The sequence below is a fragment of the Sarcophilus harrisii genome, chromosome X (assembly GCF_902635505.1).
Source record: "Sarcophilus harrisii chromosome X, mSarHar1.11, whole genome shotgun sequence".
Lineage (NCBI taxonomy): Eukaryota > Metazoa > Chordata > Mammalia > Dasyuromorphia > Dasyuridae > Sarcophilus > Sarcophilus harrisii.
The window spans coordinates 823,017-844,860 of NC_045432.1; the positions used below are offsets into that span (position 1 = coordinate 823,017).

At 45.3% G+C, this 21,844-nt stretch overlaps 1 protein-coding gene across 2 annotated transcripts; it reads left to right on the forward strand.

The window, feature by feature from the left end:
• Positions 1-618: 618 nt before the first annotated feature.
• Positions 619-16,968, forward strand: LOC100925303 (synaptonemal complex central element protein 1). Of its 2 annotated transcripts, XM_031944491.1 has the most exons (13): positions 620-1,462; positions 2,449-2,511; positions 10,618-10,677; positions 11,054-11,128; positions 12,624-12,671; positions 13,013-13,067; positions 14,702-14,791; positions 14,900-14,945; positions 15,409-15,478; positions 15,800-15,935; positions 16,039-16,128; positions 16,423-16,519; positions 16,785-16,968. In XM_031944491.1, the coding sequence occupies exons 1-13, from the start codon at positions 1,375-1,377 to the stop codon at positions 16,812-16,814; spliced, it is 948 nt and encodes a 315-aa protein (XP_031800351.1). In that variant the 5' UTR covers positions 620-1,374; the 3' UTR covers positions 16,815-16,968. The 2 variants fall into 2 exon arrangements, with proteins under 2 accessions (XP_031800352.1, XP_031800351.1); XM_031944492.1 differs by lacking the exon at positions 11,054-11,128 and having other exon boundaries at positions 619-1,462.
• The last annotated feature ends 4,876 nt before the right edge of the window (positions 16,969-21,844 follow it).

Below are 21,844 nucleotides of genomic sequence, written 5' to 3' on the forward strand. Positions count from 1 at the left end.
CCTCCTCCCCTTCTCAATGCTCTCTTATTTGTGATATAATCTCTTGTATAAAAGCTGTGTATCTTTACTACTTCTTTAGTCCTCCTACCATGAGCTTTCTGTTTCTTGTCTCACGATGGGACAGTTCATTCCCCGGAGGTTTTACTAAACAACCTTTCTGCTTTCTATTTTGAGTGATCTCTGAGTAGTCATTTTGGGTAATGGTCTTCTACATCCCTCACAATATTCACAAAGAAGGAGAGAAATCACATCAAATTTTACACTGACCAACAAGCGCTTAATGTGGAGAATTGATCTAGGATTTACTAATAGTAAAATACTCCTCATAAGGCTGAACTAGAAATTTTTTTTAAAGTTGGATAATATTTATATTCCTTTAAAAATAAATTAATCATAAATAATTGATCACATGCAGTATTGATATTCCTAAAAATAATGGATCAAAGATTTAGAGCTGAAAGACATCTTTGAGATGATCTGGCCCAGTTGATTCATGTTCCTTTCTGTTTTTGTTGTTGTTTGCTGAGATATTTGGGCTGAAGTGACTTGTGCAGGATCACACAGCTAGGAAGTATTAAGCCAGTGCATTCATTTTCTTCTTTTTTTTTTTTTTTTAACTAGAAATTCTTTTACCTCTAATCTGGGGATCATCCAGTTTAAATTATTTTTTAAGTCTCAGCTAAATTCCACGGTGAAAGGAAAGCCTCAGTCAATTACGTGGTTGTTGTACAAATAAAACTGCTGTACTGCAGATATAGATATAAAAACTCGGACACAGTGGTTGGTACTAGGAGGGATAAAGGATGAAGAAGGGCATTGTGGGAGATGTACTTGCAGGAAGAAGGAAACATCAATCATGAGAGAGCCAGAGAAGAGGAAGAATGGGAGGAATGAGACAAGAAAGATGGAGGAAGGGAAGCGTGAAAACTGAGGAAGAGGAATAAGGATTAGCATCACAAAGAGGTAGCGAGGGCGTTGATACATGTCAGTAGAAAATAAACTTCAAAACCTGACATACTTGTCTTAGTCATCTGGGAAAACAAGAAAGCTGGGAAGAGGTGCTCTACAGTTGGGGTTTCTGGGAGAATGGAGTCAAAGCCTTGGCTTGTTTGGGATGAGTTTTAGCAGCCGAGCATAAAACTTGAAAGATCTGCGCGGCAAACTTTTGGGTTGGCTGACTTGTAGCCTCAGAGAGCCAGATTCAAGCAATAAAACTTCCCGAGGGAGACACAGGAAAGGGAGCTCTGGAACGAGGCGGCTTTGGGGCTGCGGCAGGAGACGCAAGAGACAGGCGGAAACGGAAGGAGCGCGCTGGGACGGCCAACGTTCTACGCATGCGCATGCGCCTGGACCTTTGGGGTCGAGGCGGTCGCCATGGAGTCTTCGTTGTCCTCGAGCATTGGGAAAGGGGAAGGTGAAGGAGAAGGTGAAGGCGCAGGCGAAGGCACTAGTTCTAGCGAGGGTGAGTCTTTCTTTCCCCTCCCATCCCCTGTCCTTTTTATTTACGGGGAATGCTTTCACTTTGCGCTCAGATGCCATATTTTGTCAAGTTTTTAAACCAACTAACGCACCTGTCCGGCCGCCATTTTCCCATCCAAAAAAGCCGCGCGGAGCCGCCGCTCTGACTGAAAGGAAGTCCCAGAAACTCCGACTTTGCCTTGAAATGCATTGGAGGTTCACGGGTTTTCAAACGGCCCCCCCCAGTAACCTTTTCCTTTACCTCTCTTGTTAAACGAGGACCCGAAGGCCCACCTGTAGGTCACGTGCAACCGCTGCCCTCCCAATGGCCGCTTCAGCCTTTCCTTGTCAAGCGCGCCAAGCCCCTAGAAATCCCACATTAACTTGACCCCCCCCCCTTTTAATCAGCAACAGACACATTCAGAAATGTAGAAGAATTTGCCTGACATGGAGACATGCCCAAAATAAAACCGGCGTGCGGCCTCCCCTGACCCAGAACCGCGCGCGCGGCCTCCCCTGACCCAGAACCGCGCGCGCGGCCTCCCCTGACCCAGAACCGCGCGCGCGGCCTCCCCTGACGCAGAACCGCGCGCGCGGCCTCCCCTGACGCAGAACCGCGCGCGCGGCCTCCCCTGACCCAGAACCACGCGCGGCCTCCTTAGGCGTGCCTCTGGCGTTTGGCACGGACACCACGACTCCCACAATACCTCTCCAAAGCTGCCACCTCCCAGCTGTGCCTCCCTGTGTGCCAGCTTCTCTGACCTTCCCCATGTTGGGGGGGGGGGAGGAGAAGAGCTATCTGAAGTGCTGTTTTAACCCATCTCCAGTTCTCCAGTTTCTTTTTTTTTTTTTTTTCCCCATCTCCAGTTTCTAAGGAAACACGCTCAGGTCAGTCCTCTACCTAAAATCTGATGAAAAGCACTGGGGGGAAACGTTTCTCAGAAATGACCACATACAGTCCTTTTACCTGCTTTTCCCTTTCCTTAACAGCACAGACCAGAAGTCCCAAGGAAGGAGAAAAATTGCTGTTGACAGTAAGAAGGCTGAAGCAAGGTAATGAGTTAGAAGCTTGATTAAAAACACTGCTCCTAGCTATATAAGCTCGGGAACAGAGGAGGTGAAGAGAAGATAGCAGTCACTGAGTAAGCACTTTACCCATTTGGTTCACCTAACAGCTGTGGGAGGTAGGCTTTTTACCCTGGAAGACCCAGAGACACAGAGGTAAGAGAGTTTCCTGATCCTGGGCCTGCAATTCTGTCCATACCATCCCACTGCTTCAAGGCTTTTCTCCTTACTGCCACCCACCTTCAACTCACTGTGTCCATTTGAAGACCAAAGGAGCTGAGTTCAAATGCTACCTCAGAGACTTGGTACTTCCTAACAATGTAACATTGGGCAAGGCACTTTACCCCAGTTGCCTCTCCAGAAAAAGCAACAACAAAAAGCCTAGAGAAAAAGGAGAGTGATTAAAGGGTTACATATATGTAACGGTGTTGAGGTCACAGAAACCCCAACAGTGCTACAGTCCCCAGGTGAGTGGCATGGATATGGCAAAAAAAATTCTCAAGCACTAATCGTCTCCAAGTTATGGGGCAAAGCTTTGTATACATTACCCAGAGTGCACTAAGCTCCAAGAAAAATTGGCAAAAAAGCAGGCGCCACAAAATAACTTAATAGGGAAAAGTGAGAGGACTAACCTTATTATTCTGTTAATGTTAAGGTTTTGAGTGGAAAGATTCCCTAATTCTGACTTTGTCCTCCTGCAAAGGCAGAATCTGGGATTCCCTGGGCAGAGCTCATGTTGTGGGTGGAGCCTTCCAAATGGGTGTTTTTAGGCCAAGTGGTGGGCATCCACTTTTATCCTCTGCCTGCACTCACTTGCACAACCTCAAGACTGTTCCTCCTTAGTCTCAGAGACTGCACTACTCTACTGTTACCACGTCACCTGCCTGCATGCACTTTTGCACCTCATGACTGTTTCTCCTTAGTCTCAGAAACTGCTCCATGTCACCTGCCTGCATGCATTTTTACCACCTCATGACTGTTCCTCCTTAGTCTCACAAACTCCGCCATGTCACCTGCCTGCATGCACTTTTGCACCTCATGACTGTTCCTCCTTAGTCTCACAAACTCCGCCATGTCACCTGCCTGCATGCACTTTTGCACCTCATGACTGTTCCTCCTTAGTGTCAGAATCAGCTAGAAGACAGGATCCTGGCACAGTCACCAGCACTAGAGGTGAGTAGATAGTCCAACATCACTCAGTTGTGTAAAACCATGTTGGCCAGAGAGTCACGGGATTTCTGCAGCTCTTGGAGGGAGGGTGCAGTTTCATCAGACTGTCGACTGATTGTGGTGATTAGGTTTGAGAGAATATTCTAAGGTGTTCCAAGTATCTAACTCAGGGAAAAAGAATTGCCACACAGTTTCTGTCCCTGTCATACAGGTGGTAAGGCCCTGGCTGAGAGGTCTTTCCCAGCAAGCAAACAAGGGAAAGTCAGGTTAACATTATTCCCTGGGTTGGGGAGCAAAGAGGGGAGGGTGTTGGTGGCCAGGACAAATGGGGTGGCATCCAAGGTGGAGATGGTAACCTTTGGGAAGGGGGCCTTTGCCAATAGCGTCTAAGGTTGCAGATGTGGGCCACCTTGAGCATGCCGGGGGCACATCATCAATCCCAGAAGCCCCACTGCCCACAGGGTTTCCCAGTCTGACTGAGAAGTTATGCCCCCTGCCGGCAGGGGCCCATACAGTAGAGCAAGGGAGCTGCAGAACTTGTCCTAGGAGTAGGGCCTAGGCAGAGGACGGCGCTCCCTGGGCTGGGTTGTTGTAAAAATGGGTCTGGTTGTGTGTGGGAAAGCAAGTCAGCTGGAAAAAGAGGAGAGGAGCCAGAAGGGAAGCTAAGGTGAAGGAAAGGAAGATGCAGACAAGTTTGCCCTTCTTCATCCCATATGTTTCCAGGATTTTCTGGGGCCTCCCATGGAACAGCAGTTTCAGGTCTTCTGTGGATTTCCAGGAATGGCTGATTAGGTCTGAAGGGGAAGAGGTAACCGGAAAAGCACAATGTATTCTAGACTTTCCCATTTAACTGAAGTTGGAGTCATCAGAATGACTCTATATGATCCTTTCCACTTTGTGCCCAGGGGGTCAGTACCTCAAGCCTTCCAAGAGTTCTGGTACACCATGTCCTCTGCATTTCCTGCGGTAACAGTCTGGGGGTGAACATCTATAGACTTGCGCAGATGTTCATCAGCCTATTCAGACTTCACCGAATGTATGATGCGGATACTACTGTCAGAAGTCGTTCAGAAGGGCAAGCCAGGTTTAATGTTCTCTCAAGGTACAATGTGGACTGTGAGTGTACCCAAAGGGAGGTTCTTTACCCAATCACCAGGCCCAGTTTAATAATTTCTTGCTTGAGGTTTTGGTTCATTTTCTTCACTTTTCCAGAAGATTGAGAATGCTAGCCAGAGTGGAAATGATAACTAATCTGAAGTGCTTCCAACATAGTTTGGGTTATTTGAGATGTGAAGCCTGGCCATTTAAAGAGCTGGGCTGGCCAAACTCTGTGTGTGTGTGTGTGTGTGTGGTGTCATGTGTATCTGTGGTGTATGTGTGTGTGTGCCACATGAAAGCATACACTTCATTCTTTTCCCACCCCTAAAGCTCTGCTGAGGACAACAAATTTGGCCCTCTGAGCCAAGGTCCCACTTGGACTGCAGGGTGCTATGGAGGCTCACAGTGGAGCAACCTGCTTTTTATTCAGAAACCACCGGACCCCCTAGGAGACCATTCTCCAGCTGGTTGTCCAAAGTCATGTCCCTCAAGTCAGGCTGACTTAAGTAGACGGGAGCCAAAGCTTTCTCGCAGTAGTGAATGAGGTGAGCCCACTAAATGGCGTGAGTGAGCAGTGGCAGAGTTGAGAGTGTAACACTCTCAGACTCAGATAGAGAGCCTGAGACTTTGGAAACCTCCCACTAGCAAGCCACTGATGATCTTTGGCTTCTAGGGTGCTCTGATCCTAGTGGGAAGTTAAGACCTCCATCGTGGAAGGGCCGAGTTGGCCACTGCTCTCGGCAGGGGTGCACCCTGAGGACACTGAGTCAAGTTGCTTTGAGAAGAAGCTTTTATGGTCCCAAGAGCATCATGGCAGCAGCCAGAGAAGCCTCCTGCTTGCCTGCAGATCAGGCTGGATGAAGCTGCTAATAAGAAGCTCTGGGCCTCTTAAGTCTTAAGCGCCTGTGGGATAGGACTGCTCACCAAGATTGGTGAGAGTTTGACTTCCTCCCCTCCCAACCCCCCCCCCCCCCCCCCATGGAGTGCTGTAACTGGAAGGACAATAGCCCCTGGGGATATCTACCACAGGAGGAGAACCAGGCCCTAGAAGATAGAATTGGAGGGAGGCAGCTTTAAAGTCCTCAGTATACATAGTGGGTTCTCAGAATAATGGCCAAGTTTTTCTTCAATCTGAGAAAAGCCTGACATGGAGAAAGGGACATGTGCCCCAAATCCTTCACCCTGAGTCTCCTGCCTCTCTCAATGGGCAGAGTCCCAAGGAGGCAAAAAAAGGGTCTCACTCATTCCCCATATGGGAGGAATGAGGAGCAGGGGCTGAGAGGTTGTGGAATCTGGCTCAACAGATGTGGAACCTGTAGGAAGGAGACTGAGTTGAAGAAATACTGATGAGGTTAGTGGCAGTCAGAGAGTTTTTAAAATCTCCTTATGGTCGGCACAGGTTCTTTATGAAAGAATTCATCGACCTGGAATTTTATTATCAAAAATGAAAATTTATTTTTGGACAGGAAGCCAGTTTTGCTAAGAGACTGACTTCTTTAGTGGCAAAGTCCCATTAAGGGAAATGGGCGCTGACACTGAGAAGAGAAGGTCTTCTCAGCGGGCAGGGTCCCAGCAGCTGCTTTTAGACCTTCTGCAAAGTCCTATTATGGAAATTGCCCTTTAAAAGGGTCTTGAGACTTCAGATTTCAGAAAACCAAAGTTTCGAGGCCTAGATGCTTAGCAGTGTCTGGCCCAGATGTCCCATTTGGAATTAACAACACTTCAAAGGAGAGCCTTTTGACCAAGATTTCTAATTGAATCAAAGGGTCTGACATCCCCAGAAGATAACTTATCTGGGAGTAGATCCCAAAAGGGAACACAATTTCAGTAAAGAGAACAATTTCCCTCCCCTTCAATACCACCAAACATAGAGCAGATCTCAATAAGGGCATGGTCCCACACGATATTCTCAGGATTCCTGATTAGGACTGCATAAGTGGATGGGGGGAGGGTATTGATCCTCTCTCCCCACAGAGATGGAGAAGAGGGGGCCATCCAGGAGGTCAGTCTCTGCTTTCAGTTCCCTTCTTTAAATTTTACCAACTGCAACATCCTGCAGTTCTGTCTTAATTGAGGATCTTGGGACAAAGCCACAAAAGGTTGGAGATACCTTGCTTTCTCTGCAACAAAACAAATCGAGCTTCCGGATAGCTATAGTTAAGAGACCCATTAATGGGTCACTTTTCCTGATCCACCCAGACATATTGACATGAGTATTACAAAAAGAAAATAAGTTTTTTGACTTTTAGGCCAAATTTATCTGTTTTTATTTTTTGAGAGACAGTCTCAGGGGGAATCCTTGGGAACAGGGATAAAGATAGACTGTCCCAACTTTGCCACAAATTTCTTTGCCTTAAAATTTCTATTCCTACAGTATTTCACCTCCTCCAGGGTCCCAGGGAGGATGAAAAAGTGTGGCAAATAAATGTTCCCTGGTCAAGGAGGGAGCTGTGCCAAGAACTGCAAGAAGTCCCCAGTCAAGGAAAGTATGGAGCATAAAGTCTCACTTGACAATCCCAAGAAGTCTTCCTGGATTCTTGGGGATATCCAAGCTCTGGAATGGGGTAGGAAAAGGGGTTTCCCTCAACAAGAAAGACAAAAATTTGGGGTCCTCTTCTGGGCCACTAAATGTTGAAACCAAAGACACCCCAACAATGCTACAGTCCTCAGGTCAGTATCACGGATATAGCAAAAGAATTCTCAAGTTCACATTGTCTCCAAGTTAAGGGGCAAAGATTGGGGACAGACTTTTAACCACTAAACAGAGGTCCATAAAGGTTTAAAAAAAAAAAGGAGAAAAAGGAGAGTCACTTAAATTGCTTGTGTTGGAGAGTGCCCAGTTAAGGGATTAAGTTAGGAAAATCTGCACCACACAGTATGGACAACATTGTGTAGGATGTATTAGAAATGGCAGACGGACAAGAAGTTTTCCAAAGAAGAGATCAGTTATCAATAGTCATATGAAAATGCTCTCAGAAATAAAGAAATGCAAATTAAAACAACCCTGAGGTACCAACTCACATCTATTGGCTAATCTGACAGAGAAGGAATATAACTGCTGGAGAGAAGGAACAGAAATAGGTACAGCGGTTGATGGAGTTGTGATCTCTTCCACAGTGCTATTTAGAACTATGCCCACAGGGCTATAAGACTATTCATACCTTTTGTTCCATCAGTACTCCTTACTGGATCTGTATCCCAAAGAAACCAAAGGGAAAGGAAAAGGCTATTTTTGCAGACTCTCTGGGGTGGCCCAAAAAATCCAACCCACCTTTAGGGAAAGGCTGAACAATTTGTGGCATATTAATGTGATGGAAGCATATTCCCCTCCCCTGCCTTTTTTTTTGTTTGTTTTGCTTTTGTTGGGGTGGGGGGGAAGGAAGGAGGGAACATGGCTAATTTGGAAATAGCCATCCCTCTCCTGCCCCCGAGCCCCGAAACTCCACATGTGTAATGAGTATTGTGCTGCTTAACTTTTTAAGAAGGGAGGGAAGGAGAGAATGGGGTTCTCAGAATTTTAAAATGAAGGTTTTAAAAAAACCCTTAAACTGAAATTATAAACTTTACAAAAGGAACAACTGATGTGAGCAAGGGCATCGATTATAATTAAATTAGAGGATAGTCTTCTCTGTAACGATGGAGTTATTGGACTAGACCCTCACCAAACCTCAGGGTTGGAAGGCAGATCATAGCAGTCATCCATCCAGTCCAGCACACACCTGAGCAAACATATAGGTAGTGACATCTCCGAAGAGTTAACATCCTTTTCTGGAAGGTCTTCCATGAAAGGCTATTCCATTAACTGGAGTGAGCCATTGCGGTCAGTGAGAAGGGGAAATTCTGGCTCAGGAATCCCAGGTGGCGAGTTCACTTCCTCCCCCTTTCTACTTGCTGCCTACATGAATTTGGCCTTATCACCTACCATGCATTTAAAGAAGTACTGTCCGAGTGGCTGACCGCTGGACCTCAACTGTGAGCAGCTAGATTTACCAAGCCTTGACAACAAAAGCAAGTATCTTTGAGCCTGACTCCCTCCCCGCCCCTGTTCTTCAGGCCACACTCTATTGCATGCTGCCCCTTCTGCATCACTCACTTGAATGCAGCTGTCATGGGCTTCTTTAATAAAGCTTTTCTTTGGCTCTCTTCAGGGTGCTTGCCACTCACCAACACTCTGCCGTTAGTAAGCTCTTCTTTTCCTGGACATTGAGCAAGTTACAAAGTATCCTGAGCGAGCTTTGGAGTTAAAGTTAAATTCTTTCTTCTGAGGTCCTTCTGTCCCTGCCATGTTATCCTGGAAACACCAAACCTTCTACTCGCTTTGCTTATTTTTCCAGACTTGGCACACATTATTCCCTTCCACAAACTGCACCGTTCTGCACATTGGTCATCTTTCTAATTCTCTTGGCTCTTGCCTACGGGTCTGGAACGCATTTCCTTCTTACTACTGCCTCATAAAATCTCTTGTTTTCTTTGGAAGCTCAGCTCAGCTGCCACCTCCTCTGTGCAAACTTGCTTCTGCACCCCCCTCACCTGAAAAAGGTTAACTTGTAGGGTCCTCACACTTTTTCAATAGGGGACCAGTTCCCTGTCCCTCAGACTGTCGGAGGGCCGGACTAGAGTAAAAAACAAAACCTTTGTTTTGTGGGCCTTTAAATAAAGAAACTTCATAGCCCTGGGGGAGGGGGATAAAGGTCCTCAGCTGCCACATCTGGCCCGCGGGCCATAGTTTGAGGACCCCTGAGAGCATCTGCCCAATACAATGTAAGCTTCTTGAGGGCTTTTTTCTTTGTTCCTAGTGCCTGGCAGAATGCCTGGCAAATGTCATTGTATGATGATCGCTTGACTGATTGATTTTGCTGTGGAGGGGAACCCAGACTCTCAGAGGGCTTTGCCAGTGAAACACAAAAGTCCATGGAGGTAGGTAAGCTCTACTAACCCAGGCAGACTTTTGAAGTTGGGCCTGGTCATGGATCATGGGTCTCTTGCCCAGGAACTGATCTCAGAAAGCCTCATCAGCATTTTTAGGGCACGGTCATTCAGAGACTAGTTACCAACTTGTAGAGGATTGAGATCTGTTAAAGATCTGATAAAGATGTGCTCCTTTGTGCTCAGACTGTCAAAGATTTTTAAAAGCTTGATCAGATTTTTAATTCTTACTTTAAATTGTTTCCATAAGGTGATGGAATATTTCTTGTTCTATAAGAAAGGATGAATAGGTAGATTTCAGAAAAGCTCAAAAGACTTCCATCAACTGATGCTGAGGAAAGCAAGCAGAACCAGGAGAAAATTGTATTCAGCAGCACAGCAGCAGCGAGATTGCATGATGATCATCTATGGTGGACTGTTCTCAGCAATACAGTGATGCCATCTGCATCTAGAGAAGGAACTATGGAGATTGAATGCAGATCAAAGCATGCAATTTTCGTGGTTTTCTTTTCCCTTTTCTCATGGTTTTTTCTTTTTATTCCATGTGTTCTCCCAACATGACTCACATTGGAAAAATGAATGTACTTTGTATAGCCTAAAAATTGAAATGTGTATGTACTTATAAAAACTTTATGTAAGAACTGTGTGTGTGTGTGTGTGTGTGTGTGTTTGTATAAAGAACTATATATAAAAACTATAAGAAAATATATATGAACTAAAAAATCTATAGGTAATATGTACAAAATTATCATATACTAGAACTAACAATATAGTAAAACATATAAAATATATAAAAACTAAAATAAATGTGTAGAATATTTAAGAACTGAGTGAAATACGTAGGGACCAAAAAATTGTCTCTTCTATTAACTAACCTTGGATTCTCTTACCTGTCCACAGAAGGAAACCTAGAGCCTAGGATTGAAAACATGATCAGCAGAATTACTGAACTGTTGCAAGGTGAGCCAATGCTTTGAGAAGCCCCCAAAGCTAGGTGTAGAGAGCTCTCTCACTGGCCTCGGTGTTTCTTTGTACCTACTTTTTCTGAATCACACTTCAGAATGGAGAGAGGGCTCAGCAAGTTGGGTTAGTCAAGGAAGGATTGCAAGAGGAGATGTTAGTAAAGTTGGACCCTGGAGAAGAAGGTGGGAAGAGCACCAGAGTAGAATTTCTAGTCCAGGAACTGACACTGCCCTGTGTCCTAAATTTTATTTCTCTGTATGACTGTGGCTAATTCCCATGGGGTTTCTGCTTTTGAGGTTCCTCCGCTGTGGGGAAGGGAAAGAAGGTGGGAAAAGCTATTTGAAAATATCTTCTTTTTTCTTTGCCTTAACAGCTAAGAAAATTGCAAGTGAGGAGCTCTCTGAGATCCAAGCTCCTGAGCAATCCTTGCAGAAAGAATTGAATGGATGTAGGTGCTACAGCTTCAAGCAGCCCTTTTGTCCCCAGACCTTTCCATCTCAAAGTCATCCAGTTTTATCTAATGGGATACTCGCATTCATGGGAGCCAGTGAGATCTTTGAAATCTTCAAACTCCTGCTTAGTTCAACAAACTCCTTTGGACACATACTGTGTGGAAGGGTTGTACTAGATAGTGCAGTGAGATAGAAAAGACACAAACATCCAATGCCACAATGATATGCACTTTGACAAAGAAGCAGAAACCATTTTTGTTCTAATATATAAATTTATATATATATATATATATATATATACGTATATATATATATATATGCACACATATAAATATGTATACACAGGCATACATACATATATACATAATAAATAATTATCTATTGTGTTATTGGCCAGTCAATGGAAGGCAGAGTGATTTGGGTTTAAGGCATGGTCCTAGCCTATAAACCCAAGATATGTTTCCAGGTTAGGCAGAGCACCTGCACGGAAGGGATAGTAATCAATTTTTTGTCTAGGTAAAAGAGACCATTCTCTGCCTCTTTTCTTACCTTGTCTTATTCACTGGTAAGGTGTTGCCTCACTCAGACTGAAACCTTACCTTAAAAAGTCCATGGTCTTGGGGCAGCCAGGTGGCGCAGTGGAGAGAGCACCAGCAAATATGGTCTCAGATCCTAGCTGTGTGACCCTGGGCAAAGTCACTTAAGCCCAATTGCCTCAGAAAGAAAAAAAAAGTGCATGGTTTCCCATGGCATCCAGGGCATCCTGTAGTTCTGATGGGCCAGGTGCCGAAGAAACAAATGCAAAGAATGAAACGATCCCTACTCCAAAAGAGCCTGCCTTCTATGGGGGAAAGCAGTAGTCAGACGTATAAGTAAATTTGAAATGAATATAAAGTGGATAAGTATGTGGTTGTTAAGAGGGAGGTGATTATTGAGGGAGGCCTCCATTAGGGGTCAGGAAGGACTTCAAACGGATGGTGTGCTTGAAGAAAGAGAGGAATTCTGTGAGGTGCAGAGAAGGAGGGAGTATATTTTGGTCTGGAGGCTTGACCAAAGGGTCAAAGGGCAAGGCTAGGGAGATGAAGTCATATGTCCTGGATGAAAAACCTGGGGCTGGTATGAGTGGGTTGTGGAGCTCGTTTGAGTGTGGATTGTGGAGCTCTGTGTGTCATGAAATGTTAGAAAGGTAGGTTGGGGGCAAATGGAGGAGGGCTTTAAAAGCCAAAAAGAGATGCATCTTTGACTTAAATTCTGCTTCTGGGCCCCAATTTGTTACGTGCCAAGTGAGGGGGCCTCTGAGGCCCATGACCCTGGAGACCACTGGGATGCCACTGAGCAGCGTGGAATGAGGACATGGACAGATCCTGTGCTTATGGTGAAGTATTTTGGCCGCAAAACCAGCAATGCCGCCAGCTTGCTGCAGGCCGGGCAGACAAAGACCGGAGGAGGACCGAAAGGTAAAGCTGACTGTCTGATTTCTGTCCCTTGCAGTGAGCTTGGAGGAGGCACAAGTGAAAGAAATCTTGAGCAGGAAGCAAGGTATCGACCCATCAATAAACCTTAATAAAGGCTATTAAGCACCTTCTGTGCCAGGGACTGGATTCAAATAGAAGGAATGTGATGATCTTGACTCTCAAGTAGCTCACAGTTGTAGTGGGGAAGGCAGTAAATACATAAAGCGACTAAATCAAGATTAAGGGTAGAGAGAACCAATTCAAGTAAAGGCCCAAAGTTGCTGAACATAGGGTGGTTTGAGAGGGAAGGGACTAATAGTGGGGGGGACTCCGGGTGGTCAGGTAGCTCCAAAATGGCAGGGCGCCTGAGAACACGGTTTGTGTGCCATTTAAGTCCATTTCTGACTCTGTGACCTTTCATTCTAGAAACTCTGAGGAACCTTTCCCTGCACTGCCAGGAGAAAGAAATTGAGGCTCTCAGGTCAGTGGCTCCTTGTCTCATTCGCTCCCTGTAATCCTAACCTTAGCCCTCAAATCATTTCTAGCACTAAACTAATCTCTGGCCTTAAATTAGTTTTTTTCCCAAATGCTCATATCTTTCAAATCTTTTTTTTATTATTATAGCTTTTTGTTGGCAAAACATATGCACGGGTAATTTTTCAACATTGACCCTTGCAAAACCTTCTGTTCCATCTTTTCCCCTCCCTCCCTCTACCCCCTCCCCTAGATGGCAGGCAGTCCTATACATGTTAAATATGTCACAGTATATGTTAAATACAATATATGTTTACATATTTAGACAGTTATCTTGCTACACAAGAAAAATCGGATTTAGAAAGAAGGTAAAAATAACTTGGGAAGAAAAACAAAAATGCAAGCAAACAATAACAGAAAGAGTGGAAATGCTACGTTGTGGTCCACACTCATTTCCCAGTGTTGTTTTGCTGAGTGTAGCAGGTTTTGTTCATTACTGATCTATTGGAACTGATTTGGATCCTCTCATTATTGGAGAGCCAAGTCTATAATAATTGATCATCATGTAGTATTGTTGTTGAGGTATATGATGATCTCCTGGCCCTGCTCACTTCACTCAGCATCAGTTCGTGTAAGTCTCTCCAGGCCTTTCTGAAATCATCCTGTTGGTCATTTCTTACAGAACAGTAATATTCCATAATATTCATATACCACAATTTATTCAGCCATTCTCCCACTGATGGACATCCATTCAGTTTCCAGTTTCTGGCCACTGCAAAAAGGGCTGCCACAAACATTCTTGCACATACAGGCCCCTTTCCCTTCTTTAGTATCTCTTTGGGATATAATCCCAGTAGTAACACTGCTGGATCAAAGGGTATGCACAGTTTGATAACTTTTTGAGCATAGTTCCAAATTGCTCTCCAGAATGGCTGGATGTGTTCACAATTCCACTAACAATGTATCAGTGTCCCTGTTTTCCCACATCCCCTCCAACATTCTGCATTATCTTTCCCTGTCATTCTAGACAATCTGACAGGTGTGTAGTGGTATCTCAGAGTTGTCTTAATTTGAATTTCTCTGATCAATAGTGATTTGGAGCCCTCTTTCATATGACTAGAAATAGTTTCAGTTTCTTCTTCTGAAAATTGTCTGTTCATATCCTTTGACCATTAAATTGTTTTTAACATGTGTGTCTGGCCCCAAATTTGTTTCTAACCCAGAATTGTCTCTCCTGGTCTTTATTTGGTGTGCGTGTGACGGTAAGGTCACAAGCATGGAAGGCCTTCTGGGGCATTAGCAGGCTCCATGCTGAGGGACACAGCTGCAAAAGCATCCAGTGCCCCAGGCGTCTTCCTGTTCCAGCTTGCGGGGTCCTGGAGCCTGAGGGCCCAACCGATTACACAGTGACAGGAAAAACCGATTACACAGTGACAGGACCGTTCCTCTGTTGTTTGGGGCATGATGCAGCAGGAGGGTTGGGAAGGGGCACACATTTCTAGGCCAAACAAGATGCCCCCCATCACTGACCTCTGCCTGCACAGAACATCAACAGCACAAGGGGTTCTTAAGGGCTGCCTGAGAAGGGTCAGGGTTACTAGCTTCTGAGTTTCCCTCTTCCCCCAACCTTCCATGTTTCAGGCAGCTGGCAATGACTGAAGAACGCAAGAAGAGGATAACCAAGCTCAGCTCTAACATCCAGGAAGAAAGACTCAAGAAAAGGAAGCAGAGGTAAGCCCTTGGTCCAGCCTCTTGGTCAGTGCTGGAAGGCTTCTGGGCTGGAGGGCAGGCCTCTTGTGGTACTGACTCTGACCCACCCTATGCTTTCTTCTGCCTTAGGACGGAATCCGGCCGGCAACTAGAGGGAATGATGGAGAAGCACAAGGTCCTCTGGGAATTCCACATGAGGGGAAAACCCTTGGTTGGGATCAAAGAAACCTGGTTATATACACGGGGAGTATAGGATACAGGGAAGACTTGAATAGACCCGCCTCTTAGGAGGGGGCAGTGAAAGGGTCTCAGGGCTTGGAAGAGGAGGTAAAGTGGAAGGGTATTTCGGGACAGGACATGGGGTCAGGGTATAGAGGAGTTGTGTTCACCGTGGAGGAGGGCAGCTGTGGTTTTTAGAGGGCTTCAAGAAAGCTGCATTTGTGATCTCAGTGGATCAAGTGGATCAGGTAGATGGCCACCTGCTGTCAATGTAAGAGATGCTGCTCAGGAATAGGTTAGGAACCACGACTTTTCTCGGGGCCATTTGGGGAACTCCCCAAGGGAGGCCTGGGGCCAGACAGGACTGGAGAGGGAGGGATCTCAGACCACAGCAGGCTTCCAATTCTTCCTTCTTTCAGAGGGCAGACACATGGTCCCAGGAAATGAGCAGCAGCAGCAGCAGCCACAAGGATCAGCTGATGATGGAGGGTGAGGGGCCCTGTGTGTGGGGGAGGGCAAGGGGCCCTATGGGGGGGGAGGACGAGGCGCCCCGTGTTGGGGGGAGAGCAGAGGGTGGAAGTGAGGAGGGAAATGTCCCTTTGGGGAAAAACTGAGCCTCCCCATTCCTTGGACTGCCCTCTAGAGTCCCCCAAAGATAACCTCCCTTTCCCCTGAAGGGGGGGAGGAGCATTTGCCCCAGGTGGAGCCAAAGACTGCAGTCTCCACCTGTCCTCAGGAAGGGGGACCGGGCAGGGATGAGGAAATCCCTGATGAGAGCGCGTTTAATGTAGTTTGTTCTCCTGTGACCAGAAAGGCAAAGTCAGGAGAAGCCTGGCAGCCTCCAGGCCCAGGTGGGCGCGTGGAGTGGACCTGAGGGTGGGGCTGAAGCCGCAGGTGCCAGCGGTGAGGATACCTTCATGCGGAGTGAGGATGCTGCTGTAGCTGTGTGAGTCTCTGTTGGGTGCGGGGCAGGGGGCAGGGGCCAGCGCACAGGGCACAGGCTAAGCTGGCCGGCTTGAGGGGTGCTCATTCCAGGCAATCTCTCTTAGGCAACTGCTTGAAGAAGAAAACAAGAAAGCTACAGAAGTCCTGGAAGCAGCCGCTCTCCACTATCGCCAGCTGCAGCAGAAATACCAGAGGTGAACCCCCAAAGTCCCTCCAGAGGGGGTGGGGACCCCTTGGCTATCTGTATCTCTTCATCGGTGTCTCTTTAGCCTGTCGCTGTGTGTGCGCCGTGCGTGTTGTGGACGTGTTTCTCTCTGTGTCTGTCCCCTTTGCCTTGCTGACTTTCCCCTCCCTCTTTCTGTTTCTCCAGCTCTCCTGCCCTTCTCTCTTCTCTTAGATCCTTCTCTGAGTTTTTCCCTTTCTCTCTGCCCCTCTCCTTGGCACAAGCCTCCCTGACTTGGGTTCTCCAATTGTGGCTCCTGGCACAGGATGAAGAGGCAACTAGAAGCTCTTAGCGGCAAGCGAGTGTCTCAGGAGAGAAGCCCCGAGGGGGCTGCTGGAGGGAAAAGCAGCGTTGTTACCAAGGTGAGTGAGGAGAGGTAAACGGGAAAATCTCCCTGGCCATGGCAGAGTTCAAAGAAAAAGAATCAAGGGCACTTGGGAGCCAGACGTGAGCAAGTGGGAAAGGAGATCTGGCAGAGAGACGCCAGCAGCGAGGAGGTTAATTAAAGGCAGAAAACACAGAGAGAGAGAGGTGTGTGTGTGTGTGTGTGTGTGTGTGTTGGGGGATATACCTGTTAGCTGGCGCTTGGTCCATCTTTTCCCTTTTCTGCCTCCCCCCACCTCCCAGGCTGTCATGGAGATTCCCAAAAAAGATTAGGAAGTCAAGCCTGGCATTGGCCACCCCGCTGGCTCATCCCAGAGAGAGGCCTCGCTGAGACAAAGCTTTGTCTGCACCACGCTGGACACCCTTTATCATCTGGACCTCAAGCCTTGTAGCTTGGCCTCCCTGAATAAAGAATTCCTCCCTCTCTGCTTCTGGCTCTGGTCGTGCGTTTGTTCTTGTGCCAGAGCTTTAGGCCCATCCATCAGCTAAGCATCTAGTCGGCGCCAGGCACTGGGGTGGTGTGGGGATAAATGGGCATGGACAGAGAGGTGTGAGCTGGACACGAGGAGATTGTCGTGAAGGAGGGCCTTTGGGAAAGGAGGGGTCCCAGTGTAGTGCGGGGCAGTGGAGCTTGGACCTCAAATCCAAGAGAAGTTTTACAAGAGAGAGGTGAGGAGAGAGTCCGTGCTAGGTATAAAGTTAATCTGGCTGGCCTTGAACATGTGTGGAGGGAAGGGCAAAGACGCGTGTTGGACTGAAGAGGTGAACGGAGGCGCAAAGGGTCTGGAGAGCAAACAGGCATTTCTATTTGCTGCTGCTGGTGACAGGGAAACACCGGAATTCACGCTTGAAGGAAAGGAAGGAACTTCCCAGGGCCTGGGACCCTGACTGGCACCATTGGTCTGAAGCAACTCCAGAAGGTCAGGGATGAAATTGGAGACCTTCTGGGACAGAAGCGCAGAAGGGCCTTCAGACATACATCATCCCTCTATCCACAACTACCTATGGGTACCTAGAACTGGATGTACTATACACACACATAGACAGGTGCCTAGGGGTATGCACACATTCCCATATCCACGGAGGCTTAGATAGCAGCGTGTGCACGTGTGGAACTGCTTTACTTGGTTCGACATGTTTGTGAGAAGGCTTCAGTTTTTCATATTTATTTATCCTTTGGGGGAGTACGATTACGAGAGAGAAAATGGATTTTTACCAATGAAAAAAAATTAAATGAAATGAAAAAAAACATACCTCTCCCTCCCCGTGGGTACCTCGCCAGCCATTTGCCCAGATAATGGAATTGGCGGTGCTTCTTAAGAAGCTCTAACTCTAACTCGGGCTGTGCTCACACAGCAGGAAACCACTCAGGGGGTTGGGCCCAAGCAGGCCTCAAGCCCATCCCCAAGGGCTGGCAGCCGTCTACTCCCAGCCTGTGAAGACTTTCCTTGGTAGAAGGGCAGGTGAGAACATTTTGTTCTTGTGACCAGGGCAGCTGCCGTTGGCGGGGAGGGGTGCTTAGAACTTGGTCAGACCCGTAGGATCCCACGGTCGTGTGCTGCGTCCCAGGCCATCGGCTACTGGCCCAGACTTTTGCTTGTCTCTGGATTTCAGGGAGAGTGAGGCTGGAAACTTGGTGAAACTCTGCTTTACTTGAATCTGATTCCTGCATGAGTTAAGGCCCTCATGATGTCATTGGTCTTTTCCAAAATGAGGATAATGCAGTCAATAGAGAATCAAGTCACATCCCCTCCTGCTCCGGCCTCATAAGGAAGTCGTGGCCTACCAAAAATAAATTTCGAAAATACCAAAACCCTGGAAATAGCTCAGTGTCATGTAGTACTAGTGATAGGCACATATAAAATGGTCTTCCTAAGAAAAAGATGTCAGAAACCGTAGGCAAAGCTTTCTGTCAGCAGTAACAGGTCTGTGCCATGTCAGCCAGGGCAAGGAAGAGTCGGAAGTTGGGAGGCGGGAGCAAGTGGCAGGTGTGCAAGTGATCATTTAGGCTGAGAGAAGGCAAAGAGAAGACTCCAAAAGCAGAGACCAAGGGATCCCTGCACAAGTGCTGGGTGCATGAACAGGTAGGCAACTCCTTATAATTTGCACACCAAAACTGAATAACACATTTAGAAGAGGCTCTGAGCACTGTCACTCACCAACTGGGCAAGGAACAGCTGTGGAAACAAATGGTCAGCTGCGTGTTGTCTCTAGTGCCAGGAGCCAAACATGGCAGCCAAACCAGAGCTGCTACTTTGCTAAAACCAAAATCAATATGTATCTCTGCACTCTGATAGCACCCCCTTCTCTAAAAAGGAGGTGGTTAATATGTTCCCATTATTGGTCCTCTGAATCAAGGCGCCAAATGTGAAGACCTCGTATTTTAAAATCAGCAGGAGTCTGGAATTCAGGTTAGGGGAAAATCGTCAGTCTTTATTCTTAGTGAAGAAGGATCGGAGGTGGAAGAGAATCGGCGATAGCAATGTGTGCAGCTGAGCCAAGAAGCTAGCTCGACCCGCAGCCACGCGACCAGCAGCTACCAGCATAGAACCCAGGCCAATCTCTCCCAGCTTCTCTTCCTGTTCCTCTCTCTGCTTCCACCCACCAAAATCGTCATTTCCTCTACAACACATCAGGACTTGCACAGAGAGTGGGTGGGGGCCATTCTTTATCTAAGCAGTTATATCAATAGAGTATAGTCCAATTACTATTTAGCCTCATGTGCTTGGGACCTCAGTGCATCAACTCAAGCCTCAGCCCATTACAGTGATCCAACATAATAACTGAATAAATTGAATAATCCCCACAGTTCTCTCTGGGTGCAGATGGCTCTTTTCATCACATCTATTGGAATTTCTTGTACATGCCGATCCTTTTTCCTCCTTTATGATTTCCTTGGGGTGCAAGTGCAATAGAAAAACTGCTGGATCAAAGGGCATGCACAGTTTGATAACTTTTTGGGCATAGTTCCAAATTGCTCTCCAGAATGGCTGGATCCATTCACAAGTCCACCAACGATGTATTAGTGTCCCAGTTTTCCCACACCCCCCCTGACATTTACCATTATCTTTTCCTGGAAGAGAGTCTTAAAAATTATTTCACTTTTAATTCATGAACTAAAAAAGCATTTCCATTATATAGTACAATTGAAAAGATGATCACACATGAAACTGCAAATCAGTTATGCACAACTTGCTACTCCTCTCAAAAGCAGCAAAAGTATCATGTAAATTTTTTTTTCCTTCCCTCCACTCACTCTTTCCTAGAGATATCTACCAGTAGACCCCGAGTGGGATATGTGTGTTGTGGGTCTGTGTATCCTTAATAATTGTGTATCTATAATAATTTGTTCAAAGTCATTCTTAAAACAACATTGTGTTACTGCACACAATATTCTCTAGCTTCTGTTCATTTCATTCTTCATTATTTCAGAGTCCATGTCTTCCATCAATGAGTTCATCATTTCCTATTGCATAATAATATTACATCACAATCATATAGTAAACTAATTCAAATCATTCCCCAATGAATGAGAATGAGTATAAACATTTTAAAACAAAAAGGCAATCTTATCCTTCTTTCCTATTCCTCTTTGAAAACTGACCAAGTAGACATTGATGCATTGTTGGTGGAGTTGTGAATGAATCCAACCATTTTGGAGAGTAGTTTGGAACTATAATCAAAAAGTTATCAAACTGTGCATACCCTTTGATCCAGCAGTGTTACTACTGGGCTTATATCCCAAAGAGATTATAAAGAAGGGAAAGGGACCTGTATGTGCACGAATGTTTGTGGCAGCCCTTTTTGTAGTGGCTAAAAACTGGAAACTGAATGGATGTCCATCAGTTGGAGAATGGCTGAATAAATTGTGGTATATGAATATTATGGAATATTACTGTTCTGTAAGAAATGACCAACAGGATAATTTCAGAAAGGCCTGGAGAGACTTACACGAACTGATGCTGAGTGAAATGAGCAGGGACCAGGAGATCATTATATACTTCAACAACAATACTATATGATGACCAGTTCTGATGGACCTGGCCATCCTCAGCAACGAGATCAACCAAATCATTTCCAATGGAGCAGTAATGAACTGAACCAGCTACGCCCAGAGAAAGAACTCTGGGAGATGACTAAAAACCATTACATTGAATTCCCAATCCCTATATTTATGCCCACCTGCATTTTTGATTTCCTTCACAAGCTAATTGTACAATATTTCAGAGTCTGATTCTTTTTATACAGCAAAATAACGTTTTGGTCATGTATACTTATTGTGTATCTAATTTATATTTTAATATATTTAACATCTACTGGTCATCCTGCCATCTGGGGGAGGGGGTGGGGGGTAAGAGGTGAAAAATTGGAACAAGAGGTTTGGCAATTGTTAACGCTGTCAAGTTACCCATGCATATATCCTGTAAATAAAAAAAATTAAATTAAAAAAAAAAAGAAAAAAAAGAAAACTGACCAAGTAGCCATACTACTGGATCAAGGAATATCAGTAATTTAACAACTGTTTGGGCACAATTCCAGATTCCAGATCTGCACAATGGTTGGATCAATTCATACTTATTTGTGTCATAATTCTTCCATATCCTGTCCTAGCCAATTTGATAGGTATGAAATGATACCTCATGGTTACTTTAACCTGCATTTCACTAAGCAATAATGATTTAATGCAATTTTAAAAGTATAACTATAAATTGTCTTGATTATTGCATTGGAAAACTGTTTCATATCCTTTGACTATCTTTTGGATAATAAATTAGAGAAATTTATTTAAAAATAATTCATATAATTTCATAATTTATTAACAAAAGCAAATGTACATGCTAATGAGATGGATATGTTATATTTTTACTTTTACATGAAGATATATTTTTAAATGGCATTTTATTTTTTCAAATATCTGCAAAGACAGTTTTCACCATTTACATTTGCAAAACCTTGTGTTTCAAAATTTTGCCCCTTTCCTCCTCCTTCCCCAAGACAGCAAGACATCTAACATAGGTTGCAATTCTTCTAAACATATTTCTATATATGGGAATGACTCATTTGTATAGGTTTAAGTCCTTTATATACATTAAACAGTTTATCACATCATGTTTTCTAAAAACCCTCCAACTTCCTCTTTTACTGATCTCAGCTTTATTTGTGTGAAAACTTTAAAATTTTAGTGTTATTACAATTATACATTTTACATTTAACTTTGCTCTTTCATTTATTAATAGGTCCATGCCCCAGCTTCTGCAATACTGCTTTTTAGTTTTTCTGACTTTTTTAATACAAAATAATCA